This window comes from Oncorhynchus mykiss, chromosome 5 (assembly GCF_013265735.2).
Source record: "Oncorhynchus mykiss isolate Arlee chromosome 5, USDA_OmykA_1.1, whole genome shotgun sequence".
Lineage (NCBI taxonomy): Eukaryota > Metazoa > Chordata > Actinopteri > Salmoniformes > Salmonidae > Oncorhynchus > Oncorhynchus mykiss.
The window spans coordinates 56,563,615-56,583,546 of NC_048569.1; the positions used below are offsets into that span (position 1 = coordinate 56,563,615).

General features: G+C 41.4%; 1 protein-coding gene across 1 annotated transcript; it reads right to left on the reverse strand.

Moving 5' to 3' along the window:
- Positions 1-15,020: 15,020 nt before the first annotated feature.
- LOC110524093 (immediate early response gene 5 protein) lies at positions 15,021-16,879 on the reverse strand. The gene has a single exon (XM_021603424.2). The coding sequence runs from the start codon at positions 16,485-16,487 to the stop codon at positions 15,576-15,578; it is 912 nt and encodes a 303-aa protein (XP_021459099.1). The 5' UTR covers positions 16,488-16,879; the 3' UTR covers positions 15,021-15,575.
- Between the last annotated feature and the right edge of the window lie 3,053 nt (positions 16,880-19,932).

Consider the following 19,932-nt stretch of genomic DNA (forward strand, 5'->3'; position numbering starts at 1 on the left):
AAAACGCAGCGTGGTAAGTGTCCATATCGTTTATTATAAAACATAAACTAAGAAATACAAAACAATAAATGTGAACATGAACAAAAACCAAACCGAAACAGTCTCGTGTGGTGACAGACACGGAAACAAACACCCACAAACCAACAGTGAAAACCAGGCTACCTAAATATGGTTCTCAATCAGGGACAACGATAAACAGCTGCCTCTGATTGAGAACCATATCTGGCCAAACACAGAAATAGAAAAACATAGAAACACAAAACATAGACTGCCCACCCCAACTCACGCCCTGACCATACTAAATAAAGACAAAACAAAGGTCAGAACGTGACACTCCCAATCACAGACTGTTATAATACAGCCTGGAATAGAACCAGGGTCTATAGTGATGCCTCTAGAACTGAGATGCAGTGCCTTAGACCGCTACGCCACTCGGGAGCCGACTTGGCTAAGTACTCGACCATTTAAGGTTAAGACTTGCTGCCACTCCAATCAGGTGAAATAGGGGCACTTATATTTGTCCCCTATACATTTGAAATTGATAGGGCACGATAACCACATACGAGTTAAATAGGTACAGCGTTCTCACTCATGGATGCAACAAATATAGCCTCTTACATGGAACGCCTCAAAATATGTTAATGAGCCAGAAACAGCATCAAGTGATCAAAAGATTTTGCGCTCCAAAGATAAGGTACAGTACCGTATATTGTTGGGTGGATTTCAACACACAACAGCGTATTTTAGATATTGATTAATAGCCAAAATTACCGTATGAATTACGGTTTTCTGTTGTAGTGTAGTATGCTGGGTCATGGAAGGGGTTAGTCAGTTGATTGGTCTGTTTTGGATCAGAGAGTTGCATCTCTGATGTAAGCCTTCCTATCTGGGCTCACTTGGTGGTCTGAGATCCCATCACTATGAGCAGCTTTCGGATTTAGCTCCTGCTTGGATTACTCCTTCTTCCTTGTCCCTCCCCCATTCCCTCTCTCTCCCTCTCTCTCTCGCTCTCTCGCTCTCTCTCTAGCTCTCTCTGTCTGAGTCTTTTTCTTCCCTGCAAAATCCTATAGCCTCCTTAAGCATCTGTCAGCTTGGCATCTTGAGCGGGAGAGAGGCAGGGATTGGAGCACACACACAAACACACCGTGCCATTCCTTATGAGGTCACTGGGGCAGGATGTGTGTGTTTGTGACTGACAGGCTGTCTCAAGTGAGTCTAGAACAGTGCACTGACCCGGTGGCCCTTCCAAGCTCTGTGGGAATCAGAACAAGATACAGTGCCTTCAGAAATTATTCACAACCCCTGAATTTTTTTCATTTATTTTGTGTGTTACAGCCGGAATTTAAAATGGAGTAAATGCAGATTTTTTTGTATCACTGGCCTACATACAATACCCGATAATGCCGTGTTTCCCAAACTCTGTCCTGGGGAACCCAAGGGGTGCACGTTTTGGTTTTTGCCCTAGAACTACACAGCTGATTCAAATAATCAAAGCTTAATGATTAGTTGATTATTTGAATCAGCTGTGTAGTGCTAGTGCAAAAAAACAAAACATGCACCCCTTGGGATCCCCAGGACCGAGTTTGGAAAACGCTGCCATAATGTCAAAGTAGAATGATGTTTTTCAACATTTTTACTAATGAATTAAAAATGAAAAGCTGAAATGTCTTTTGTCAAGAAGTATTCAACCCCTTTGTTATGGCAAGCTTAAATAAGTTCAGGAGTAAAAATGTGCTTAACAAGTCACATATGTTGTAATAATAGTGTTTTACATTATTTTGGAATGGCTGTAAGGTGCCTCAGTCGAGCAGTGGATTTCAAACACAGATTCAACCACAAAGACCAGGGAGGTTTTCAAGTGCCTCGCAAAGAAGGGCACCTATTGTTAGATGGGTAAAAAATAAAGCAGACATTGAATATCCCTTTGAGCATGGTGAAGTTATTAATTACACTTTGGATGGTGTATAAATACACCCAGTTACTACAAAGATAAAGGCTCAGTTGTCGGAGAGGAAGGAAAACGCTCAGGGATTTCACCATTAGGCCAATGGTGACTTTAAATCAGTTACCGAGTTTAATGGCTGTGATAGGAAAAAAATGAGGAGGGATCAACAATATTGCAGTTACTCCACAATACTAACCTAATTGACAAAGTGAAAAGAAGGAAGCCTGTACAGAATAAAACATATTCCAAAACATGTATTCTGTTGGCAACAAGGCAAGAAAGTGATACTGCAAAACATTTGGCAAAGCAATTAACTTTGACATCTGAATACAAAGTATTTATTTTGTTTGAGTCAAATCCAATACCACACATTACTGAGAACCACTCTCCATATTTTCAAGCATAGTGGTGGCTGCATCATGTTATGGGTATGCTTGTCGTCAGCAAGGACTAGGGAGATTTTCAAGATTTAAAAAATGGAATTGAGCTAAGCAAAGGCAAAATCCTAGAGGAAAAACTGGTTCAGTCTGCTTTCCACCAGACACTCTGACATTAATTTAACTTTCAGCAGGACAATAACCTAAAACACAAGGCCAAATATACACTGGAGTTGCTTACCAAGAAGACAATGAATGATCCTGAATGGCCGAGTTTAAGTTTTGACTTAAATCTGCTTAAAAATCCATGGCAAGTCCTGAAAATGGTTTTCTAGCAATGATCAACAACCAATTTGACAGCTCTTGAAGAATTTTGAAAAAAAGAAATGGCCAAATATTGTAGAATCCAGGTATGTAAGGCTCTTAGAGACTTACCCAGAAAGACTCACAGCTGTAATTGCTGCCAAATATGATTCTAACATGTATTGGCTCAGGGGTGTGTGTGAATACTTATGTAAATGAGATATTTCTGTATTTCATTTTCAATACATTTCCAAAAATTGTATTTGTCAATATGGGGTATTGTGAGTAGATAGGTGAGAGAAAAAATCCATTTAATAAATAATACATTTTGAATTCAGGCAGCAAAATATGGAATAATTCAATGGGTATGAATACTTTCTGAAACTAAGGACTTAGACACAATGGTTCAAACACACACACGCACACACACACACACACACACACACACACACACACACACACACACACACACACACACACACACACACACACACGTGAACAAGTAAATAAGGCAGTTACCGTATATACCTTCTAGGAAATGAGTGGAAGAGAGAGGGTGGAAAAGCTTGCACATACTGTATATACACACACATACACACACTCACACCCGTGTATAGAGCTCACGTATCACAGTGTGGTGTTCATGACAGTTTGGACACGACGGTTAACAGGGTGGTGCAGTTTAGAGTTACTTGTTGTCAACGTCTCCAGCAGGTGCCCCTTGAGATAAGTGCGTGTGCATATGTGGTTTGTTTATCCTTGTGGGGTCCTAAAATTCCCCAAAGTCCCCACAAGATTAGTAAAACAAGGAAAAGGCTATTTTAAGCTTAGGGGTTAGGTTTAGGGTTAGGGTTAGAATCCTGGTTAGGGTTAGAATTAGGGTTAGTGGTCAGGGTTAAGAATTAGGTTTAAGTTTAGGGTTAAGGTTAGGATTCTGGTTGGGGTTAGAATTAGGGTTAGGGGTTTGTGGTTAGGTTTAAGAATTAGGTTTAGGTTTAGGGTTAGGATTACATGTTAAGGTTAGGTTTAAGGTTAAGGTTAGGGAGTTAGGGGAAATAGGATTTTGAATGGAAATACATTTTAGGTCACCATGAGGGTAGACTAAGTGTGTGTGTGTGTGTGTGTGTGTGTGTGTGTGTGTGTGTGTGTGTGTGTGTGTGTGTGTGTGTGTGTGTGTTTGTGTGTGTGTGCGTGCGTGCGTGCGTGCGTGCATGCGTGTGTTTATATTTAACTGTAGGAGCCAGCAGTCGAGAAATGCTGCTCCATAGTTCTTTAACCTTGACAATAGATTATCGACATACATCATACTGAATGAATGTCATGACTATCTCTCTCTCTCTCTCTCTCTCTCTCTCCCTCTCTCTCTCTCTCTCTCTCTCTCTCTCTCTCTCTCTCTCTCTCCCTCTCTCTCTCTCTCTCTCTCTCTCTCTCTCCCTCTCTCTCTCTCCCTCTCTCTCTCTCTCTCTCTCTCTCTCATCTAATCTGTTTTGACAAATACCACAGTAGATAGGGACACAGTTGGAGGTACAGACAGTACTGTATCTTAGGAAGTGTTGTTGTAAATTATTTAACAGCTGTATTCCAGTCATATTCACTAATCTCCATATGGCATTGATAGGCAACTAGATTCAGCTGCGGGCCGATTTTTTTCGGGACGGATGGTCGGGGGTCCGGAACATATTGATAATAATTTGTACACTGCAAATAGACCACAACTAAACCCAGATAGAGGTTGTATTTAAAAAAGAACAATAATTTCATACCTTAATAACATATGTCTCTTTTATTATTTGTGGGAGTAGTTAGGAACAGATTTTCAACATTTTTTTTGTGGTAGCTAAATTCCTGATGATTTCTTTTATAACAACAGTTTTTTTATAACAAATCTTTGGAAGGGGCAAAAGAGATTGCTTGCGGGATGCTTTTGGCCAAAGGGTTGCATATTGCACATACACAAGTGCATGCAAGCAAACACACTGGACCAGAGGCATAGGACCAGAGGCAGGGCAGGACAAGCATCACCTCACTGTTGCTAAGTGCCATAGCACTGTTTTGGTTTTGTGTTTTGGCAAAGAGAGACAAAGCTCGAGGATCTCAAGCTGAGAAACAAAGTGGGCTGCTCTAGCAAACTGGACGTTCACTTAATGTTAGATATTGAGCTAATATGTATGTGTCAACATTATTTGGAAAAAACAAATCCTTTTTAACCACAGATGGAGAGTGTGTGTTTTCAATTGGAAGATGAATGAAAGGAATATAACTGTAACAGTAGCATATTCTACTGTATATGTTAGGGATGTCAAACTCCATGTGATTTGTGCAGACAGAAAAACACTTCTGAATGTGTGAGAGATCGTGAGGTACGCAAAGCATTTGAAAGGGACCGCCTCTGTTTGTTGTCAGGGCAGCTGCTGCCGTTCGTTACTAGGCCACGCCGTGCTCCCTCCCTCCCGCTCGCGGCTTGTTATGTCTCCTTAGCAACACTCCGGCTCTTAATAAACACTTCATTGACCACGTTAGAAACAGCCGGGCCAACCTCGACTCCTTCCCCCTCTGTTTTAACACAGCGGACGGGATCCTCTAGCGGGAAACCGGTCGCTATTGTTCCTCGTTAGCAACGATGGTAGCAAGACACGAGACAGATAGTAACACTGTGTCCCATTTGACCCCTGTTGGCAGCTTGTGTCTTGGGTAGCAGTACTACCCAAATAAAAACACTACATGTACTTTAGTTGTGGGAATAGGGGTCTAGTTGTGGGAATAGGGGTCTAGTTGTGGGAATAGGTGTCTGCCCTTTTTTTTTTACCAGAATGACCCTCACTCTCTGGCCTCTGCCTCTCGTTCAAAAGGTCAATTGTGTCATCCGACAGGGGATCCATGCTGAGTGACAGAGAATGTACACAAACAGTGTGAAGCAATCCAGTGGAAGACAAATCGATGCTAACTGGATAAGGCTACTGCATTACTGCTTGTTTGGGTAATGGATTGTTTGGATAATTATGCTGTGACGCGTGTCATAGGGGCTATAGGTTACAGCTTCATAACAGTAAATGAAGCAGCTCTTAAATAACAGAGTCATACGCGGTGCATAAATACTTATATACGTTATTGTGTCCACAACTGTCCTTCCAATGTCCAACTAAACATTCACAGGGTTTTAGGGATGGAGGTTTTGATGTATATTAAATCATGTTAATTTTATGTATGGAAATTATATTTAGATATGATTTATTTCCTATATAAAGAAAACAATATTTAGGATTAGAAATCAATCCGGGGGATTGGAGTTTCACAGAGAGGGATTGCCCCAGTCTTAGACAGTCCTCTACAGCCACATCAAACACAACCAAGTAACCAAGTAATTACTAAATACCAATTAAGGAGCTTTTCTCCGCTAGCATCCAAAGCCAGTTCCAACATAGTATAGCCACAGGGGAAACATTCTCATCTTTTAACCGCCCAAGTCTTGTAATATGTGTGTGTGTGTGTGTGTCTGTCTGTCTGTCTGTCTGTCTGTCTGTCTGTCTGTCTGTCTGAGTGTTTACATTGCTGATGTATGTAGCTATACTCGTGGTTCATAAACTTCATGTGATGCTGCACTTACATTAGCTAAATGTATTCATACACAAGGTTGTTCCCTGTTTTTTTTTTCCAGTGGTCAAGTTAATTAGGGAGCAAATTGTGTGTAAATGAGTCAGAACAAAGACAAACAGTTGTCGTTTCTATTTGAGGGACAAACCCTGTAAACCCAGTCTGAGAATGCAGAGAGCCGTGTCTGTCTGGCCTGCCAGTTTTTGCTATGTGGACATATATGCTTAACCTGATTACACACATATCCATACCCCCCCCCCAAAAGAAAAAAAAGAAAATGTGAAACAGGTGCATCTCCTTGTCTTTCATTTGTACCCATCTGTCATGTCCTCCATTTTATTATTTCCCTCTCTTTCCCCTCTCTCTTCCTTTCCCTCTCTGAACAAGTCCGAGCTTGTGGAGAGAGCGGGGCCAGACACAAACTGGAGGAGTTTCTCTTTAACAGGAAACTTGAGACCACTGTAGACAGAGAACAGAACATGCAGCCAATACACTGCACTTAGGGCTGGCCAGGAATGAGTGCGTCTCATAAGGGTTTAGACACATTTAGACTGTGTGTGTGTGTGTGTGTGTGTGTGTGTGTGTGTGTATGTGTGTGTGTTTGTGTGTGTGTGTGTGTGTGTGTGTGTGTGTGTTCATTCATGAGGAACTCTTTGTCTTTCCTTTTATGCACCACATTGGTGTTTCCAGCATACATTTCTGTGTGACTAAATAGTGTATGTATTTACATATAAACAACACTCACATATTTGGTTGTATCTATTCGTGAGATGGTTCTATCTTGTTAGAAGCTATCAGATTTCACCCTGCCGCCAGCCAGCCAACCAACACCCCCTCCCCCTACTCCCCTCTCTTTCCCTCTTTCCCTCTTCCTCCCTCTCAGGAAGCCCAACCCTGGAATTGATCCCACACTGGCATTTTTCCCAGGATACCCCTCCCCCGATCCCCTTTTTACCCCACCCCCACTCTGAAACCCCCCTTCCACTGCCCTCCCCCACCCCACCCTGTCCTCCTGTCCTCCACCAGTTCCCAAGATAAACAAAGACCTCAGTTTGTCTGGGCTCCAACGGGGGTCACATAACCATGAATGGAGGGGCCAAATTGAGGGGGCTCCTTCTCTCTTTTTATAAGAAAAGGAGGAATGGCAGAGTTGTTTTTGTGATGGCCCAAAGGGGGTTGGACATGGTTGTATTGTATACCTGCAAACTTTAGCTTTAAGTTGTGTCATGTAAAAAATAATCGAATCTCTATTTTATTTGTTTCAGCATTTTAAGGATTTGTGGTGCTAAGTATGAAATGTCAATTACCTTCCGAGATTGTGTCGGTAAGAAATGTGAGATGATAGACACATTCAGTAGGCTGTCACAGATCTATCCGAATGAGCCAGGAGATAAGGGCATGATTGTATGTGGTGTAACTGGTTTATCGCTGGTATTTCAATAACTCGACAGCTTGTGGGAGAGCATTCTCAGAATAGGGCTTTGACAATTCCAGCGCACAGTGCTGATTCAATTGAACAAGGAGCTTTGAAAATGAGAGGGATTTCTCCTTCTCTGTGTGGGTGGGTGTGTGTGTGTGTGTGTGTGTGTGTGTGTGTGTGTGTGTGTGTGTGTGTGTGTGTGTGTGTGTGTGTGTGTGTGTGCGCGCGATCTAGTAGTCAACCCCTCAGGCTAAGTAGTCACATGCTTTCATTCTCAAGGGTGTTTGTTAGAACAAGCTGCACAAGTGTCAGCTGAACTTTTTGTCTGTCAAACAAAGTTAAAGCTGAAAACATAGTGAACAAGTAAAGAGATGTGCAAATATTCATCAAAGCTGAAATAGTCAGATGGATAGCTTGATAAATAGATTATTGGCCTATTGTGTTTTGGCTTCATTAAGAAGATACAGTGGGGCAAAAAAGTATTTAGTCAGCCACCAATTGTGCAAGATCTCCCAATTAAAAGATGAGAGAGGCCTGTAATTTTCATCATAGGTACACTTCAACTATGACAGACAAAATGAGAAAAAAAATTATGAATCATGAATTTATTTGCAAATTATGGTGGAAAATAAGTATTTGGTCAATAACTGTTTGGGATCATTGTCATGCTGAAAGACCCAGCCACGTTTCATCTTCAATGCCCTTGCTGATGGAAGGAGGTTTTCACTCAAAATCTCACGATATATGGCCCCATTCATTCTTTCCTTTACATGGATCAGTCGTCCTGGTCCCTTTGCAGAAAAACAGCCCCAAAGCATGTTTCCACCCCCATGCTTCACAGTAGGTATGGTGTTCTTTGGATGCAACTCAGCATTCTTTGTCCTCCAAACACGACGAGTTGAGTTTTTACCAAAAAGTTATATTTTGGTTTCATCTGACCTTATGACATTCTCCCAATCTTCTTCTGGATCATCCAAATGCTCTCTAGCAAACTTCAGACGGGCCTGGACATGTACTGGCTTAAGCAGGGGGACACGTCTGGCACTGCAGGATTTGAGTCCCTGGCGGCGTAGTGTGTTACTGATGGTAGGCTTTGTTACTTTGGTCCCAGCTCTCTGCAGGTCATTCACTAGGTCCCCCCATGTGGTTCTGGGATTTTTGCTCACCGTTCTTGTGATTATTTTGACCCCACGGGGTGAGATCTTGCGTGGAGCCCCAGATCGAGGGAGATTATCAGTGGTCTTGTATGTCTTCAATTTCCTAATTCAAACCAAGCTGCTTACCTATTGCAGATTCAGTCTTCACAGCCTGGTGCAGGTCTACAATTTTGTTCCTGGTGTCCTTTGACAGCTCTTTGGTCTTGGCCATAGTGGAGTTTGGAGTGTGACTGTTTGAGGTTGTGGACAGGTGTCTTTTCTACTGATAACAAGTTCAAACAGGTGCCATTAATACAGGTAACGAGTGGAGGACAGAGGAGCCTCTTAAAGAAGAAGTTACAGGTCTGTGAGAGCCAGAAATCTTGCTTGTTTGTAGGTGACCAAATACTTATTTTCCACCATAATTTGCAAATAAATTCATAAAAAATCCTACAATGTGATTTTCTGGATTTTTTTTCTTCTAATTTTGTCTGTCATGGTTGAAGTGTACCTATGGTGAAAATTACAGGCCTCTCTCCTTTTTAAGTGGGAGAACTTGCACAATTGGTCGCTGACTAAATACTTTTTTGCCCGACTGTATATATATCGAATTAAGATGCACTCCTCCTTCTCTCCAACCCTTATATATTTTATGGTTCGACAGGATGGGGTGTTAAACCGTTCTCTCTACCTTAAGTTGGCCTGACCTCAACCCCCTTGATGCCTCCACCCGTATCACCGATTGCAATCCTGTGACTGCCTCCCCTCTACCCAGCACATTCCAAATCCATCTGGCTCATACAGATAACCATTAACTTCTGATGTAAAAACCAGTCTCTATCACTCCTCAGATACTAGAGTATTACTTCTGATGTATCATGTCTCTAGTATAATAATGTTCCAAGTTTAACCCAAAATCTAACAGTCCCCCATTTGGAACATTTAACTCCATACTGTTCAACACTAGGAAATTACTTAATGAATTTTTTCTCATTTTGTCTGTCATAGTTGAAGTGCACCTATGATGAAAATTACAGGCCTCTTTCATCTTTTTAAGTGGGAGAACTTGTACAATTGGTGGCTGACTAAATACTTTTTTGCCCCACTGTATATTCATCTTGTTGAGAGAATCTAGACTAGAGTTTGTTGGCTTTCCTCACTTCTTGGTGACAAAGGGGTTATTGTAGCATAACTTGTCTGGACATGTTTCAGGAGTGGTGATTGAGCTGTTTGGCTGCTGCTCTGGAGAGCTTTCAGATGAACTAGAGAGAAGTAGGCCACAGAGGGACAGTGACCTCTAACCTTACATGTCAGGGGTCAAAACACCTTGGTCAAAACCCATCTATCTTCTTATGGCATGGCTTATCTACAGGTAAGTTGCGAACATCAAGGAAACATGAGTAAATGAGGGATACAAAATACATAGAAGCAGGCGCTTACACACAGGTGTGGTTCCTGAATTAATTAAGCAATTGACATCCCATCATTCTTAGGGTTATGTATGAAAAAGCCTAGTTGCCCATTATTTTGATTACCCTGGCTAGAAGAAGAGATCTCTGTGACTTTGAAAGAGGGGTCTCAAAGGAGCAAAGGTGGTTTGAAGTGTGTGTGTTTGTCTCAGCCACTAGATCTCAACCCTAATGAACACTTACGGGAGATTCAGGAGCGGTGCCTGAGACAGTGTTTTCCACCACTATGAACAAAACACCAAATTATGGAACTTTTCGTGGAAGAATGTTGTCACATCCCTCCAATCGAGTTCCAGACACTCGTAGAAGATATGCCAAGGCACATTGAAGCTGTTCTGCCGGCTTGTGGTGCTCCAACACCCTATTAAGACACTATGTTGGTGTTTCCTTTATGTTGGCAGTTACCTGTATGTTGTAGCCTGTAAATATTTGGTTACTTTGCAGTCAATATCGAAAGGGAAGTTAAAATACTTAGTTTGTTCAGTTACAGTATGTGTATATTTCTAGTACAAAGCCTTTGTAAAAGGAGGTATTACAGTACCATATATTTTCATAAATAATATGTTGGCTATTCTCATTGTAAGAATGTAGAGGGTACACTTTGTGCAGTCCTTTTTCACTGGCCCTCACACCCTAAAAGCTTGGTCACAGAGCCTGCGTGTTGGCATTGGGCCAACTGTGGCTTCAGCTTAGTATCTCAACGAGTACATTTAATCAAACCAATATTTCCCTTAAATTCCTCATGTTTAGCCTATACATTCCATTCTCTCTTTCTTTCTCACACCCAGACACAGTGGCTCAGCAGGAAATGGTTTCGCAACTCACTTCTCTCCTCTCTCTCCCTTTCTCTCGCTCTGTCTTTTTTCCAGGAATCTGGAATTCTGGAAGAGGGGCCAACAGTTTCGGAGGGTGATGGGATGGACAGCTGCATGCGTTTAGCTCGGAAGGAGCCAGGCATCTACAGGGCCTTCAGAAAGTATTCACATTTATTTCTGCATTTTGTTGTGTTACAGCCTGAATTGAACATTTATTAAATGTAGATTTTTGTTGTTGTCACTGACCGACACACAATACCCCATGATGTCAATGTGGAATTATGTTTTTCAACATTTTTACAAATGAATTCAAAATGAAAAGCTGAAACGTCTTGAGTCAATGAGTATCCAACCCTTTTGTTATGGCGAGCCAAAAATAAGTTCAGGAGTACAAATGTGCTTAACAAGTCACATAATAAGTTGCATGGATTCCCTCTGTGTGCAATAATAGTGATAATGTGATTTTTGAATGACTACCTCATTTCTGTACCCCACACATACAATTAATCTGTAAGGTCCCTCAGTCAAGCACTGAATTTCAAACATAGATTCAACCACAAAGACCAGGGAGGTTTTCCATTGCAGCGCAAAGAAAGGTACCTATTTGTAGATAGAAGCAAAAAAACAAAAATACATTGAATATCCCTTTGAGCATGGTGAAGTTATGAATTAACCTTTGGATGGTGTATCAACACCCAGTCACTACAAAGATACAGGTGTCCTCCCTTACTCAGTTGCCAGAGAGGAAGGAAACTGGGCAGGGATTTCACCATGAGGCCAATGGAGACTTTAAAACAGTTACAGAGTTTAATGGCTGTGATAGGAGAATACTGAGGAGGGATGAACAACATTGTAGTTACTCCACAAATACTAATCTAAATGACAGAGTGAAAAGAAGGAAGCCTGTACAGAATAAAACATATTCCAAAACATGCATCCTGTTGGCAACAAAGCACTAAAGTAATACTGCAACAAATGTGGCAAAGCAATAAATTTTTTTGTCCTGAATATAAAGTGTGGGAGATTAATTCACCTTTCAGCAGGACAATAATGTAAAACACAAGGCCTAATAATACACTGGACTTGCTTCCCAAGAAGTCAGTCCTGAGTGGCCCGAGTCACAGTTTTGACTTAAATCTACTTGAAAATCTATGGCAAGACCTGAAAATGGTTGTTTAGCAATGATCAACAACCAACTCGAGCTTGAAGAATTTAGAAAAGAATAATGGGCAAATGTTGCACTATCTAGGTGTGGAAAGCTCTTAGAGACGTACCCAGAAAGACGAACAGCTGAAATTGCTGCCAAAGGTGCTTCTACAAAGTATTGACTCAGGGGTGTGAATACTTATGTAAATTAGATATTTCTGTATTTCATTTTCAATAAATGTACACACATTTCTAAAAGCATGTTTTCACCAAACAATATATTTTATCAATTTTGATATCAGGCTGTCAAGGGGTATGAATACTTTCTGAAGGCACTGTACTCTCATGTGTGCAGCCTTCCGTCTGTCCCAATACTGGGAGTGGAGAGAGGATGGGCGCTTAGTAATTGCATCACATGCAGATTAGTCATGCAACATAAAACATGATCAGACAATAAAACCATTCCCACACCTGTAGAGATCCTTTAAACCCAGTCACTCTCCCCGTCCCTCTCTCTGTCTCTAACATGCATGCAAGCATGCATACACTTGCACTACTTTTCATGAGAATAAGGTGATACGTATAATACCTAACCCTGTCCATAAATTCCTACCATCTTATTAAGCAAATATAACCAAGCCAATGTATGCCTTTAGAAAAAGGACCACACATTATAAAACAATCTCCCCTCCAGTGTTCTTCAAACCTAGCCATTGGGATCTACAGGGTGTGCAAGGTTTCGTTCCAACCCTGCAATAAGACCCGATTCAACTGATCAAGGGTTTGATGATAAGTTGAGTCCGGTGGGGTACAGTAGCAACTGGCTCTAATCAAATCCTGCACATCCTGTGCATCCCCAGGAACCAGGATTCAAGTACACTGCTCTCCTCCTCCATTTTCTCTCTCTCTGTTTGTGTTCTGCTGGTGAGAGCGCTTGTCCTGGGACCGTCGTGACCCACATTCTATGTGTCAGCCTGCCTAGCCGGGATCCAGCCGGCTTTAGCCGCGCCTTCTGCTGCATCTCCAGGGAGCGCCGGCTATTAATACCCAGCTGTGACCGTGTGAAGACATGTGGCCATGCAGGACACAGCAGGCTAAATCCCATTTAAGCCCACGCTGCATTGCCTGCATAGCCGCATTGGACCAATTTGGTGTTGGAAATATGTTCGGATGGTGCAAAGACATCCAAGGAATTACATTAGGGTTGTATACACTGAGTATACTTAACATTAGGAACGCCTTCCTAACATTGAGTTGCACTAACAGCCTCAATTTGTAGGTCATGGACTCTACGAGTCAAAAGCGTTCTGTCAAGTTGGCTGGATGTCCTTTGGGAGGTGGACCATTCTTTATACACACGGAATACTGTTGAGTGAAAAATGCAGCAGCGTTGCAGTTTTTGGCATGAACCGGTGCGCCTGGCACTTACTACCATACCCCGTTCAAAGGCACTTAAATCTTTTGTCTTGCCTATTCGCCCTCTGAATGGCACATGACACAATCCATATCTCAATTATCTCAAGGCTTAAACATCCTTCTTTTAACCTGTCTACTCCCCTTCGTCTACACTGACAGAAGTGGATTTAACAAGTGACATCAATAAGGGATCATAGCTTTCACCTGGATTCACCTGTTCAGTCTGTCATGGAAAGAGCATGTGTCCTTAATGTTTTGTTTACATAGCATATGTATGTAGTATCAATTGCACGCCTACACCCTGGTTTTTTTATTTAGTACCATTTAGTAATAGTATTGAGATGTTACATGGATGTTGCACATTTTTAGACTGAGTCTGTTTACTTCCCCAAGTGTACAGTACTATAGTGGGTCTATGGAAACCGTTTTCCTGTAGATTGGTTTCTTGACTTTGGCTTCCCTATGAAAAGAAGGAGGTTGTTACCTCACTGACATAGAAGTGCAAATATGTGTTAAGGTTGAACAAGCAATGGCATGGTTTAGATAGTTCAAGTTGGTAAGAGAACGGTTCAGGTGACACTAGAATTACCAAATGTATAATTAGCCCGTAAGTCCATTAGGTTAAAAGCACCAGGTTATTGTAGCACAGCTCGTAGTTTACCTATTAGCCTACATGTCGAACAGTACAAACTAGGGTTAGCTTCAACATAGCAGAGGCTAGAGTAGAAACCTCAGGCTGCATGGTGGACATGCCTGTAGGCACAATGAAAATGGTTCAGAGAGTAGGAAAAAGAAACTGGTTCGAGGCCTGACAAGTTTCCCGACTATCTGGAATGGTGAATGGGCTATAAATAATTCCTGAAAACAGTTCCTCTTTCCTCGTTGAGCAATAAAAAGTTGTGGTGGAAGTTGCAAAATGATTGGACCAGAGAAACATGCTGGTTGTCACTGGCATGGCGTCTTCTGTACACAGCCACATGACGCAAAGCAACAGCTGCTCTATCAAGGTAAAAAAAAAAAAATGTACTGGTCTTTAGAAACATTAGGCCAAGATTAGCATTTAGCGTTAACACTATAATTGATGTAAGAATAGGCACAATGGAACAAGCCTGAATTGACTGAGGATTATTAGGGGCGACAAGTTGCAACATATTGTATTTGCTTGAAGAAAGAATATCCCTTTAACGGAGAACATAAGGTGTGATGATTAGAATTACTAAGTGTCATACCATACACCTATATTTTAATTTAGCATTGCATTTATGCTGTGAAGTTAGCTACTGTGCAAATGGTGTCCTACTTACCACATCTGCCAACCACCCCTACCAGGTGACACCGTCGCAGCACTTAGTGCATTATGTACAAACCAACCCAATGAAAAAAAGGAGAGCAAAGAAAAGTGAATTGTTAAACAAAATGTTTTAATACGTGAGCATCACGCAATCATAATCCATGGCAGATACCAAAATACATAGATTCAGAATAGGACATGGGAAAACAGTATTTACAGGCACAATATTACAAATGTACAAGTCTTTATAAAACAAAGACGTTAGAAAACAGTGACTGACAGAGACGACGTCAGCATTGAGCGGTCACATTCAGTCCTGTAACATTACCCTTGTTAAGGATACATTTTAATAAATGATACTCAGCTTTTGGAATACTGTAGCTGACTTGTGTCGGAGCAGGCTACAGCGTTAACTGTCATAAGCCACTGGTTACTTTAGTATTACTCGTCTAAATGCCACCTTGCTCACATCCTTTCAACAGAAATTCCATTTAAATAGCTACAACAGTAGGCCTACTTTCATTGTGATCTTTTGGGGAATTCCAATTTACTACTGTCTTCCACGTTCCACCACGTGGGGTTAGAACTGCAAATGTCGATGAAACCTCCCGTTCTAATCCCTATTAAAATCCCCCAAGTAGGATATCAAAATCACAGTTTCAAAGTTTAAAAAGCAACAATTGCAGTACTCCAAGGGTTGAGGTTTTTGAGCATTTGATCACAACAGATTTGCCCAGAGTCACTGTCCTCTGCCTCGGAGTCAGGCTGCTCTCCCTCTTTGTTACTCAGGAGTCCAGAAAAACTGGAACCGAATATTGTTATCAAACTCGATACATTGCTAGTGTCCATTTCTTCAGTTTCCCCTTTATTCTCGTCGTTTGTAGAAGGTAGAGATGTGGAAGTTAGTTTCGTTCTTTTCGTTGGTGAGTCTGTGAGTTCAGAGTCATCGGCAGTCCGTTTCCTGTTAGTGTAAGCCTGGGGAGCTTTGGGCTCGTACGAATGTTTCTCCGCTGATTCACTGTTGTCCGTCTGGCAGTCTGTCGGCGTCTCCGTTTCCTCTTTTGGATCACTCGGAGAGGGAGCACTGATACAGTTGGATGAGATGGCAGTCACAACACTGGCGACCTCACAGGTCTGAGTAGCCTCCGGACTCTCTTCCGGGGTTTTGATGTCGCTACATCCTGAATCCGAAACTCCATTTTCGGCGCTGTCTTGCTCACCACTCGCTTGAGTTTCTACGTGGAGTCCCGCCGGGGATTCGACCACATCTCTGGGCTCCTGCTTGTCCACCGCCACTTCGCTTTGCTCGTCCGATTCAGACAGGCTCTCTGTCGAGCCGGGGACCAATTTGCCTTGTTTTGAAGCCATGTACTCCCCCTCACACCACTCTCTTGCTTGCTGGGCGCTCAGGCATATGCCGCCGTAGTAGTCACTCAGGTATACTTGCCGGGCACTCCGTAGAACGAGGGAGACCAGTAGATTTTTGTGTAGTTTGATACCACCACGTTGCACTCGGGAATTATAAATCTTCCCAAGTGAAATACTCATAATCCGATGCGCCTCAACTTTAAACTCCATGATTAAAAACTATTAGCTTGGTAAGCAAAAGCACCCACGGTCTTAATTGTGCTTCAGTCCACGTCGAAACAACTGGTTAGAAAGGTAATCCTAAAATCCCGGGTGTAAATGTAGGCTATTCGAGTTTGTTTGTCCAGCTAACGACTGCACGCGATTCGCTTACAAATCGCACTGAATTCAACAGTGACGTAAATGTGTATATCTATATATATATATCTATATATATATATATATATTTTTTTTTAGAAACTGGCATTTGATGAATGCAAGATGTGTTTCATCGTTCTCCTGAGCAGAATCAAATTGGTGCATGGGTGAAGAAATTAAAGGCTTTCATTAAATTCTTACACCTTCGCTTCAATCAACAGCTGAGCATTAAGAGGAATGGGGCTGTATCTATTTTTAACACAGCTTTATACCCTAACGTAACAACCAGGCCAGCCAATGAAAATACGTGTCGTCTTTACAATCACTACGAATACTGCCCCGCCAAATCCATATGGACCAATGGGCGTGCGCTAAAAAGATAAATCAGATTTAAATACAAACCTGAGAGAGTGTTTTAAAGGGATAAACGCATTTTTAAGCAGTTGGAAATAGCCTTGTAAAAATATATATAAAAGTGCACATAATAAAGTATAACACCCAAGACATAGGCTATAGCTTATTATATTGTAGGTTCTAATGTGATTTCACATTATGAATGAGCATATTTGATAATTTTAGATTTAAAAAAAATACATTTTATCCATTTATTTGTGCTATTTTACATTAGTCCAAAATGTTTCTGATAATCATACTTGTAATATCAGAAATGTTTAGATTTCCCCTTACTGTTATCTCCCGAACCAAAATGTTAGTCTAGTCTTTTTGGTAGAACAACAACACTAATACATAAATACAGCTCTTTTCTGCTGCCATGCTGTGTCCCCTTTTAGAGTACGGTATATTTTCTATTTGATTGCTGACTTCCTGAGCTGATGTAATGCCTTGACTGTTTTCAGCCAGGTCACATGATGCTTTTGTGCCGTGTCCTGGCAAAGGCAAATTCTAGTGAATGAACAGTTAGGAGGGGGAGGGGTAGTGGTGTTTCGTTTCAGGAGACTGTCATGCTGCATTCATAACCAAGTGGGAAGGTGCTATTACCACATATGACTGAGAATAATCCACTTGAACGCCCCTACAACTGGTGGGAAATTCGTCTATCATCTCTGAGCTCCAACTTCTCCCACGTGCAAACCCTTGGAAAATACCTCAATACCATCTTTTTCGGCAACAACAAAACATTATTTATAACAATAAATATATATATTTTTTAAGACTCATTTGTTTACAAGCGTGATAGGTGTACTTTTAGTTAGGTTGACGCAGCCATTAGCCAATCAACATTTCTCAACAAGTTAAAAGCACATGAATGCATCCAACTGGTATTTACAACTTCAGAACTGGTAATTACCTTCTTCCCACTTGGCTATGAACGCAGCATTAGGTATGCATTAGTTATGTGGGTGGAGGGTGTGTTGAAATGTACTCTAATCTTAATGGAAAATACGTGTCTCTTGAGCCTATAACTGTGGTGATTTGTCAAGTCATTGTCTGGACATGTGTGGGTCATAATTTGCATGATTTTTGTGATTTAAAAAAACATGCCTATAACACTTACCCAATTGTTGGTAACAAGATAAACAGTTTTTGGGTCCATATATCACATATTTAAATACCCTATTATAGGCATATTGTATTATGCTCATAGGGTTCAATTCAATCCAAAAATATATTTATAATATCGTAGAAACACAATCCAATTCTTAACCTGAAGGTAGTCCTTGGATTACACTAAAATCCAATCCATGTATGTGCTAAAAAAGGGATGTGACCTGGCTGACCATCAAACGCTCGCAGGTTGAATAATTATCTAATTGATTGAGGATTGTTTATTTGCATTAATGCTTTTTAATTTATCACAAATATTGAACATAAAGGACCCTGTTAAGACCGTGTAGATCGGCTACTGCAGTGGGCAAATTGACTGATCCATAAATTATAATGAGTAGTGATTAGGTCAATAATGGCACCGGAGGAGATGGCTGCCATTGTACAGGCTCCTAACCAATAGTGTTATTTTGTGTGTTTTTTTGCATTATTTGTGATTTATTTTGTACATAATGTTTCTGCCACTGTCTCTTATGACCGAAAAGAGCTTCTGGATATCAGAACAGCGATTACTCACCTCGAACTGGACGAAAACATTTTCTTTAATGAGTTAGTCGCAAAGGATTTACTCCAGATACCCGACAAGGCACAAATTGCCATCATTCGCGTGAAGAGAAGACGCAGATACAGGGGACACAGGTCCGGGTTCCTTGTGAGAACTCGTTGGCAAGGTGAGAATAACCCGTCTCTGCCATCCGTCCTATTGGCCAATGTGCAATCATTGGAGAATAAACTGGATGAGTTTCGTTCAAGACCATACTACCAACGGGACATTAAAAACTGTAATATCTTATGTTTCACCGAGTCGTGGCTGAACGACGACATGGATAATATACAGTTGGCTGGTTTTTCCGTGCATTGGCAAGACAGAACAGCTGCCTCCGGTAAGACAAGGGGTGGCGGTCTGTGTCTATTTGTCAATAACAGCTGGTTCGCAAAATCAAAAATGAAGGAAGTCTCAAGATTTTTCTAGCCTGAGGTAGAGTATCTCATGATAAGCTGTAGACCACACTATTTATCATGAGCGCTTTCATCTATATTTTTTGTACCTGTCTATTTACCACCACAAACTGATGCTGGCACTAAAACGAAACTCTCACTCAACGAGCTGTATAAAGCCATAAGCAAACAAGAAAATGCTCATCCAGAGCCGGTGCTCCTATTGGCCGGAGACTTTAATGCAGGGAAACTGTTTTGCCTCATTTCTACCAGCATGTTACATGTGCAACAAGAGGAAGAAAAACTATAGACCACCTTTACCCCACACACAGAGACACATACAAAGCTCTCCCCCACCCTCCATTTGGCAAATCTGACCATAATTCTATCCTCCTTATTCCTGCTTACAACTAAACACTAAAACAGGAAGTACCAGTGGCTCACTCAATACGGAAGTGGTCAGATAATGCAGATGCTAAACTACAGGACTGTTTTGCTAGCACAGACTGGAATATGTTCCGGGACTCATCCGATGGCATTGAGGAGTATACCAGATCAGTCACCGGCTTCATCAATAAGTGCATCGATGACGTTGGCCCCAGTGACCGTACGTACAGTTCCAGTCAAAAGTTTGGACACACATTTTTCTTTATTTTTACTATTTTCTACATTGTAGAATAATAGTGAAGACATCCAAACTATGAAATAACACATATGGAATCATGTAGCAACCAAAAAAGCGTTCAACATATCAAAATATATGTTGTATTTAAGCCTTGATGGAAGCTTTGCA

Bases quoted from the DNA above. Each gene is read 5' to 3' on its own strand.
- LOC110524093 (XM_021603424.2), bottom strand. From the start codon at position 16,487: ATGGAGTTTAAAGTTGAGGCGCATCGGATTATGAGTATTTCACTTGGG.